General features: G+C 33.5%; 1 protein-coding gene across 1 annotated transcript; it reads right to left on the minus strand.

The window, feature by feature from the left end:
• Positions 1-55: 55 nt before the first annotated feature.
• LOC106104922 (ADAM 17-like protease) lies at positions 56-9,406 on the minus strand. The gene is made up of 11 exons (XM_013285121.1): positions 9,117-9,406; positions 8,805-9,044; positions 8,045-8,166; positions 7,200-7,329; positions 6,285-6,541; positions 5,133-5,192; positions 4,552-4,686; positions 3,749-3,887; positions 1,705-1,940; positions 671-809; positions 56-235 (listed from the first exon to the last, which is right to left on the minus strand). Exons 1-11 carry the CDS (start codon positions 9,199-9,201, stop codon positions 156-158), a joined length of 1,623 nt encoding a protein of 540 aa, XP_013140575.1. The 5' UTR covers positions 9,202-9,406; the 3' UTR covers positions 56-155.
• Between the last annotated feature and the right edge of the window lie 257 nt (positions 9,407-9,663).

Genomic DNA, 9,663 nt, shown 5'->3' on the forward strand with positions numbered 1-9,663 from the left:
AATGATCCCTCTATCACAAATAATAACCTAGAATAAATAAAAAAGAAACCAGACTTCGTCTAATAGAAGAATACTTGATAACTTCGAAAAAGGTTAAGAAATGAAATATGCAAATTATCCTCACTTTGTAGGGTAAATATAAAAATCTTACCAAATTAAACATACCTGCAAACAGCTCCTTGATTCTTGCGAAGTTTACAATTCTTGTCGCAGCACATATCGTTGTCTTCCGTACCTGAAAATGAGAGATGGTGTGAGAGCGAAACAGACTGCTTAGTCTAGGATCAGAGAGAGAGGTATAGCATACAAAACGACTGCATGAGTGAAAGAGATAGACTACTTCTGCAAGTATCTGTCAGACAGAGAGAGCATACAGAACGATAGTATGAGTGAAGGAGATAGACACGTACAATAAGACAGTGAGAAAATACAAAACGCTAATATGCGTGAAAGAGACAGACTGATTATGCATGTTAGTGAGAGAGTGCATTTAGAACAACATTATAAATGAAAGAGACAGACTGCTTGTAGTGTCAATGCGAGAGTGAGAGCATACAGAAGCATAATACGAGTGAAAGAGATAGACTGATAGTGCACAGCTGTTAGAGAGGGAGAGCATACAGAACGTTATTTGAGTGAAAGGGACAGATTGTGCGTCCGCGGGTGTTACCGAGCAGTCCAGCGTCGCACTCCTCGCCGCCTTCAACGCGCAGGTTGCCGCAGAAGCTCTCTTCGGGCTCGGAGAAGCAGCGGCCGGACTTGGCCTGCAGCACCTTCCTGATGGAGCGCAGGCTGCACGGAGAGAACCTCTACACGTAGACATTACACAAAAATAGTTACGTAATCTTCTACTTGTGACTCTTTTCATCGTTTGAATGGACAATATTTATAGAACATTCGAGATGAAGTGTTACTCCAAAAGTTATTTTATATCTGTGCCTTTTAATCAGATTTGTTGAACCGTTGCAGAAATATCCAGTAAATTAAAAAAAAAGGAAAACGTAAATATCCATTGAACCATAATTATTTCCAGGAAACATTTATGCCAAATGTCATCGAGATCCGTTCAAACTTTCACATTAAGTAAGGTAGTAAGAAGCATAGACAGATATTCTATGTCAGAGACATAACTGTTTTCATGGCATATGACCAAAGACATTTAAATAACATATAGACGAGGCATGGTGAAAAAAATCTTTTATTACAAAATATACTAGTTACAAAATAAAACTAAAATATTTAATGACACCTATTGCAAATTTATTTTATATAATAACTAGATGTTCCTATGCGACTTCATCCGCATGAAATTATGAAAATTTTATTTTATTGTTTACATTTGTCAAATTGCAAATGTCAAAATGACATGACGATGATAAACCATGGCAACCTTCCTTCCTTGATGTTGGCAGCAACTTATGGTCTCTTTCCCACATTAGGGTTTTTATCCAAAATATTTACCCCCCTAAGTTTACTGTGATTAAAATATATAGCCTAAAGCGTGACGTAAGTGTAGGGCTTTTTATTAAAAAAAGAATTATTCAAAAATATGCTATAATTGCTTACATCTTAGGCAACAAAGAAGTGTGTTTACGCTTTATTATAATAGTATCGATGTGGTTTTGAGGCTATCAATAAATAGCGTTAGTGATGATGGGAAACATGTCTGTATACATGTGAATGTGTGCATTCGAGTGGGCGCACCTTGTTGTTGACGTCGTAGCCGCTGACGCTGTAGGTGTACATGAGGAAGGAGCCGCCCTGGCTGGCCGTGGGCGAGCACTCCACCACGTCGGGGTCGTGCTCCGAGCCCCAGTTGTGGCCGAACTCGTGCGCCGTCACCAGGTCCGCCTCGCGAGTGATCACTCGCTGCCCGTAGTGGTTGCGGGACGAACTCAGACCCGAGTTCAGGTACAACGTGTACCCGTTCTTGAAGTATTCTGGCAAAGTGGTATGATCTAATTGTTTACACTTATATAATTATTCAAGTACACAGTATCGGTTCTTATATATATGTAAATATTGGTGTACATAACATTTACTAATATTTATTTAAGGAACTTAAAGTAGTACAAAATCTATAATTTACATATTATTCTAAGTAGAAATTAAGTAAATTTAGAAATACAGCTCATCATGAACAATTTTGATATTTTTATTGGAAAATTTATAAAACCGTAAAAGTCACTTTAACTGATGTTTTATCATATAAACAACTATTTTAAAACTAAGAGCACACCTTTGACTTAACAATCGCACAACTGTTGTGCGATTGTCAATTGTTTTGCAGCTAATTCAATAGTTTTTTTTTTAATATGAAGTGGCAAACGTGCAAGCGGCCTGAATCCATCGAAATGGAAAGCGACCGCTGCCCATAAACATCCGCAATTGCAGATGCGTTGCCTAATCTTCATCGACCGAGGTGGAGACGTACATAAAGAGGATATTTCCCCTTCCTATGCATCTCCTTCACCGTCAATCCATTTTTCCTTCCCAACCTTCCCTCTTAAGAAAAGAGTGGAAAGGGAAAGGTACTATAAATTAGGTCCCCGGCACCACACTCATCAGACGAAACGCGGATTTGCTTCCACTTCACGCCTGTTTTCTGTGTGGTCGTGGTATTGCACCGACGAGCCGGCCCTGCAGTGCGAAGATGTTAAAGCGGGCTATACTACTAAAAAACAAGTAGTGTAACCTCCATATAACCTCAGAGGAAACAAAGCAAGACTATACAGTTATGCGATAGTTTAATCAAAGTTGTACGCACGCTCTAAATGTGTAGATTTATTTGTGTAAAAAACATCAACATATAAAGCAAACGAAAAAACAAACAAAAAACACTCACATTTCGCAGCGAAATGGCTGAAAATAAAAACAAAACGTAAATACCAACATAAAAATAAACGCACGTGAAAAGTGTGAAGCGTTCATGCAAAATAATACCTTAAATAAATAAGACAAGAAAACATTTTTAAATAGAACAATAAAAGCAAAAACAAATACAAACGAAGCTTAAAAGAATATTATTAATCAAATATTGTAAAATTTCATACAAATCAACTGTAATACATATTTTGAGTTTGTCGTTAATTTTTTATAAAGAAAAATTTTTGTACTCCATTTTCTTAAATATTCCCGAAGAAAGTTTAGATTTTCAAGAAAAATTAACTTTATGAAATAATTTTGCACACCAAGATGTTACTCCTTATAACGCCAAAAGTCTCTTTATAACACGTATACTATCCCCCTATAACACGAAATTTACCTTCTATAACGAGAATATTCCCAACAATTTATAAAACAACCTATATGTGATTTGCTTTGCTCTGAATAACGTTTACACAAAAGATTTCTATAATGCGGTATCATCAATCACGTTATAGAGAGGGTCTATTGTATAAAGTATACTAGCTTTCGCCCGCGACACCGTCTAATGGAATTAAAAAAAGTAAGTAGCCTATGTGTTCTTCAAGATTATCCTCTACATCTATGCAAAATTTCATCGAAATCCGTTCAGCCGTTTAGACTACAAACTTTAACAAACATCCATCCATCTAAACTTTCGCATTAATAATATTAGTTTGATAAAGAGCAGTGTATATTATGTATATACTAGCTTTCGCCCGCGACTTCGTCTCATGAATAAAAAACCAAATTTCATCAAAATCCGTTCAACCGTTTAGGCTACAAACTCTAACATCCATCCATCCATGTAAACATTCGCATTTATAATATTATTAAGATATACCGGGTGTGCAGATGCCTCCGACGGAGTTCCTGCGCGGGGAGCCCACGTACGCGAGGCCGAGGATGCCGCCCTCGAACTTCAGATCAGTGAACAAATGCGCTAAACAGAAGTCCTTGTGCGAGTACTCGCGACTGAACACCTAAATATTGAGAAAAAAACATCACCACTTTTTAAAACCTTCGTTCTATTATTCCTTATGTCTCAATATGTACAAAATATTGAAATACCGTCATATTTCCCAACTGTACCATAAATTTTAATTTTTCAAGCGTCAAAGTTATAATAAATATTGATAAACTCATAAAATCAAGTTTAAGACAAAAGAAAACAATTTTTCATTTAAATCCAGACAAACAAACAAGAAATTATGAAACACGAGCTGTTGCTCGCGACTTCGTCCGTGTGCCAAATTTCATGGAGATCCGTTCAGCCGTTTAGGCTACAAACGCTAACAAACATCCATCCATCTAAACTTTCGCATTTATAATATTAGTAAGTTAGTAAGATAAAAATAAAAATTACGACTTTTTATATTAAAGTTACAATGTATTGAAGTTTTATCCATTATTCATCATATTTTCTTAGAGAAGAGTCAATTATATAAACATACTAGCTTCCGCCCGCGACTCCGTCCACGTAGAATAAAAAAAAAGAAAGTGAGTATCCTATGTTTTTCCAAACTATCGTCTACTATGTCAAATATCATCAAGATCCGTTCACCTTTAGGGTACAAACTGTAACAAACATCCATCCATCCAAACATTCGCATTTATAATATTAGTAAGATAAGTAACGTAAGTTACCTCAAGTAAATTCCTAACATCCCACTTCTCTCGCACCATGTTGTAGTGCGCCTCGCCCCCGCGCACGCGCGTCGGCTCCGAGTGGACCAGAATCTTCTTTATAACAAAACCCATGCCTTTAAAACCATCCATATCCTAGAAAACATTTAAAAACAACTAAAACCGACATATAAATAAAAAACCCAATTAAAAAAAAATTAAAAACACTAACATTTCTAACGGAATGTCTCGAAAGATTTGAAAAATAAATATAATTTAATAAACATAAAAAAAGTTATTTTTGTCGTCAGAAGTTAATATAGCTTTATGTATTCTTGGTGTAAATTTCAATATTGCATAATAACAAAAATATATTCCATGTTATTTGTAGAATTCAAACAATTCAACAAATTTTACATTCATAACACTAATCACAGACTTGTTAAAAACAGACACGTTTGTTTCATAAAATTAAACAGTAAAACCTTTTCAAAAAATCCATAGACAATTAATGGCTAGCCAGTGACAATGTAAATAAAAATTAAAACTCTACCATAGACAATTTGATGCTTTAGTATTAAAAAGAAAAATAAACCACTGACCTGTCTATCTTGCCAGACCGTATCATTGTATATTTTATGAACACGATCTATTAAACTTATCTGAAATAATAAATCATTATTTTAAAATCTCACTTCTTACTAATATTATAAATGTGAAAGTTTAGATGGATGTTTGTTAGAGTTTGTAGCCTAAACGGCTAAAGGGATCTTGATGAAATTTGGCAAAGATATAGAGGATAGTCTGGAAAAACACATAGGGTACTTGCTTTTGTTTTTTTTCAATTCCGCGCTGACGGAGTCGCCGGCGAAAGTTAGTAATATCATAAATATGTGCTCACTAGTTTATGCCCATAACTCCTTACGCGTGGAATTAAAAAAGCAATTAGTCTATGTGTTATTTTACACTGTTCTATATTTGGGCTACATTTCGAGATCCGTTCAGCACTTTAGGCTACAAACTCTAACAAACATCCATCTAAACTTTCACATTGATAATATTAGTATGAAGTATAATTTACAAAACTTTTAAAACTCAATTTAAAAAAAACATTGAAGTTCGGTATAATATTAAACAGACATTTAATTAACTTTTTTTTTTAATAAAAACAAGTTTCTGGATATTCGGAGTTGTTGACATTTTTATGTAGCTGACTGTACATAACTTACTTTCAAAGTGAAATTGACAATCTATATCTATACCAATATTATAAAGATGAAAAATTTGTATTTCTGTATGTATTGAAATAACTCAAAAACTATTCCGCTGATTTCAAAAATTCTTTCACTATTAAAAAAGGTCTTCATCTGTCAGTCACATCTTACTAATATTGTAAATACAAGTTTGGATGGATGGATGGAGGTTGTTAGAGTTTGTAGGCTTAACGGGTCTCAATGAAATTTGGTATAGATGTAGAGGATAGTCTGGAAGAAAATAAAGGCTATACGCCTTTGTTTTTTAATTCTATGACACAGAGTCGCGGGCAAAAGCTAGTATACTTTATACAAAACCCTCTCTTTTGTATAATGCGTTATTCAGAGCAAAGCCGAAAATCTCATAGTTTTTCTATAAATTGTTGGGAATATTCTCGTTATAGGGGACTAGTAACCATGTCGCGGGCAGAAGCTAGTAAGCTATATTTTTTTATTTCACGCGGACAAAGTCGCGAGCAACAGCCAGTTTAAAATACATACCAAATAACTGATTGTAGTCTTAGTATTGCTAGCTCCCATTTCTTGGAAGAATCTATAATCCGCTACTAACAGTAGGGGACATCTTGTTTTAGTCGGTGTGTACTCGTAGTCACTCTGTCGTTTCACTCTCTTGTTACCATCTTCATAAGTTTTATGTTCCGTTCGTTGAGATTTCTTCAAATATTTATTCTTTTCACCTAACTCGTGTTTATTTTCAAGATCATAATTGTAATCTTCCCCATCTTCCTCTTCAAGTTCTGGAAATTCAAATAATAATTTCTGTTCAACGGTTACTTCAAAGTGAAAAAAAGGATCTTACTAATATTATAAACTAGTTTTTTTCGCGATTACGTCTGCATGAAATTTAATAATATGGCCTTTGTTACTTAGTGATAATGTAGCTATTTAATAGTGAAAGAATTTTTGAAATCAGCCTAGTAGTTTTTGAGTTATTTCTATACATTTAAAAATACAAATCTTTCCTCTTTATAATATTAGTATAGGTAATGTTTGTTAGTTTGTAATCTAATCTAGAGAATTTATCTAAATGAAATTTGACATAGATGTAGAGGAAAGTCTGGAAGAATACATAGGCTATTTACTTTTGTTTATTTAAATACCACACAGACAGAGTAATGGGCATAAGTTAGTTATCTATAATGAATAAATTTACCGCAAGTTTGCAGTCCAACCCTTGTGAGCAAAATAATTAGTTCTCTTATGGAAACTCAAAAAATGTAGATCTTTACGCCTTTACTATGAAAAGGTTTAGTAGAATTAAATAATAATTTCTATTCATTACTGAGCAAAAACATAAAAACTCTCTCTAAATTTCAGAAAAATTAATAGACTTAAAGAGTAATTTAAAGAAGCCGATGTAACCAGCCCTGAGGCATGATATTCATATCTACTTACCCTGTCCTTCCTTAACATAACCGCAAACCCGAGGTCTACTACCGTTGTGAGTCCAACTGAATTGTATATCAGAGGAGCGGTAAGTAATCATTGTCCCATCTTCCTGGTCAGGTAAATGCCTCCATGACGGCTAAAATAACAAATGATTCATTATTATTAAGTTATTTTAGGTATTTAAACATTATCTGCCTTCATACTTTTTAATCATACTAATATTATAAATGGTGAAGTTTCGATGGATGGATATTTGTTAGTTTGTAGCCTAAACAGCCGAATGGATCTGGATGAAATTTAGCATATATGTAAAATATAGTCTTGAAGAATATAGGCTACATTCATTTGTTTTAATCTATGCAAGTCGCGGGCAAAAGCTAGTATTATAAATGCGATTTAGACAGACAGATGGATGTCTGTTACTATATATCTCGAAAACTCGTAGTGTATTTTACATCTTGGGAAGGGGGGTGGCTGAAAACCAGCTTGACACTGGATCTCAACCTATATCGGTTAAGCTGAGCCTCCCCTTTTGCCATGTTATAATTTTTTTCATGTATGTTTTTTATTTTGTACAACTCTGTGTATTCTTAGATGGCAATAAAGAGGTTTTTGTTTATTTATTTATTTATTTATTTATATTGATAAAATTTGTCACTAATGTTGATATATTATTATTTTAACCATTTAGTTCACTATATAACCAAGAATGGAGCTATTTACAACTTTGTAAAATCAATGTGGCAATAAACTTGACAACTGACGGTACTTTTTAGAGAAAGTACTGGTAAAAAAATGTTCAGTCTTGTTTGTATATTTTTAATGTTTTTAAAATGGCATGTTGATATTACCTCAATATGATATGTCTCATCTGGTGTGTGTATCACTCCGGTAACAACACCATCATGTATGTGTAACTTGACATCTGATAATTTTTCACCAAACACTCTGCCGGTATAAAAGTTGTCTCGATCTGGAAATATTTTACATGTAATATAGATTTCATAGAAAGCATCGGTAGCATGAGGGTTTAATCACCTATCTTGTAATTTATTTGTCCTGGGTTTTAATCCTGGCATTTAATCTTACTAATATTATAAATGTGAAAGTATAGATGGATGTTTGTTAGAGTTTGTAGCCTAAATGGCTGAATGGATTTCAATGAAATTTGGCCTAGATATAGAAGATAGTCTGGAATAACACATAGGAATAACAATAACACATATTCACTTTTATTTTTTTCAACTCCATGTGGACGGAGTCACATGCGAAAGCTAGTATGTGCATAATTTACACAACTTTCTTACAGAGAAGGAAGTGTGATGCAATCTGCACATATCGGCAAAAATTCTATCTAATGTGTGTAATAAACCAACATGTCATGGCCCAACATGGTTGACTATGACCCAGTCACCCTTAACTCTGTCTTAAGGGTCCAAGCTTCTCAGTGTGGACATACAGTGAGCTGGTAATTACATATCTCATATCAATGTGTTGCCAAGCAAATTGAAATCTAAACTAGATATAAAACTACTTCAAATAATACCTATTTAATTATTTATTGAAGGTTTTCATTGTTTTTTTTTTCTTAATTAATAAATTGAGTCTTACCAACATGAACAACAGTTTTCTTTCCTTCACCATCAACTGCATATGCTTTGAAGTTTGAATGTAACACAGTACTGTGAGGATATAAGATTAATCTGAAGTCTTTGCCCAGTGTTCTAAAGTGCATCTCTTTGATTGTATTGAATGGATGCTTAGATTGTTTTGCACCTCTTTTCACTATATGATGATTGAAACTTGATGCATGAAGGGTTTCATAATATTTAAGATTGTTTGACAGGGAGCCTGAAGTTTTTAAAAATATATCGTTAAGCATTCAAGAGGTAAAATTGAATTTTAATTTATTATTTTACTTACATAATGTAGCGCAAATGTAATGTGTGATAACAATGCAAAAAATGCCCGAAACACTTGTATACTTCATTTTTATTGTGCTGTTCATAAAAAAAGTATTGTATACGTAAATATTCTGAATAATCTTTGTACTTATGACTTAAAGTTCCTTTCTCTTAAATAAATTAAAACACATTGAAACATTCTTATCCAATTAATTTACAAGTAAGACTTTACTTTCGTGGTTTACATCATATTCTTTAAAATAATTAGACAAAATCTATGAAAAATAGAGAAATTCTGCGAAAATCTTTATCCGTCTGACAACTACTGACATATGACAGTACACTGACATCTGACGTTTAGTTCGAAGATGACATTAGTAAAAAGGAAAATAGTCTTTTTTTTATAACGATTTTTAAAATTACATTAGAAAAAAAAATTATATAGATAACTGGGTCTAGAAACATGTGGAAAAACAGCAGAGTTTTTCTGATTTCGTATTTTCTTATCATGCACTATATAAAAAAATATTTTTGGTACCTATATACCTATGAACTAGGTCCTAGAA

Source organism: Papilio polytes, unplaced genomic scaffold (genome assembly GCF_000836215.1).
Source record: "Papilio polytes unplaced genomic scaffold, Ppol_1.0 DF823399.1, whole genome shotgun sequence".
Lineage (NCBI taxonomy): Eukaryota > Metazoa > Arthropoda > Insecta > Lepidoptera > Papilionidae > Papilio > Papilio polytes.

What these genes read in the sequence shown, in the direction of transcription:
- LOC106104922 (XM_013285121.1), bottom strand. Translation starts at nt 9,201, where the DNA reads ATGAACAGCACAATAAAAATGAAGTATACAAGTGTTTCGGGCATTTTT. An exon ending in TTACATTTGCGCTACATTAT is followed by an intron (nt 9,045 to 9,116) that starts GTAAGTAAAATA and finishes TAAAAACTTCAG; the next exon opens with GCTCCCTGTCAAACAATCTT. An exon ending in TTATGTTAAGGAAGGACAGG is followed by an intron (nt 6,542 to 7,199) that starts GTAAGTAGATAT and finishes TTGAATTTCCAG; the next exon opens with AACTTGAAGAGGAAGATGGG.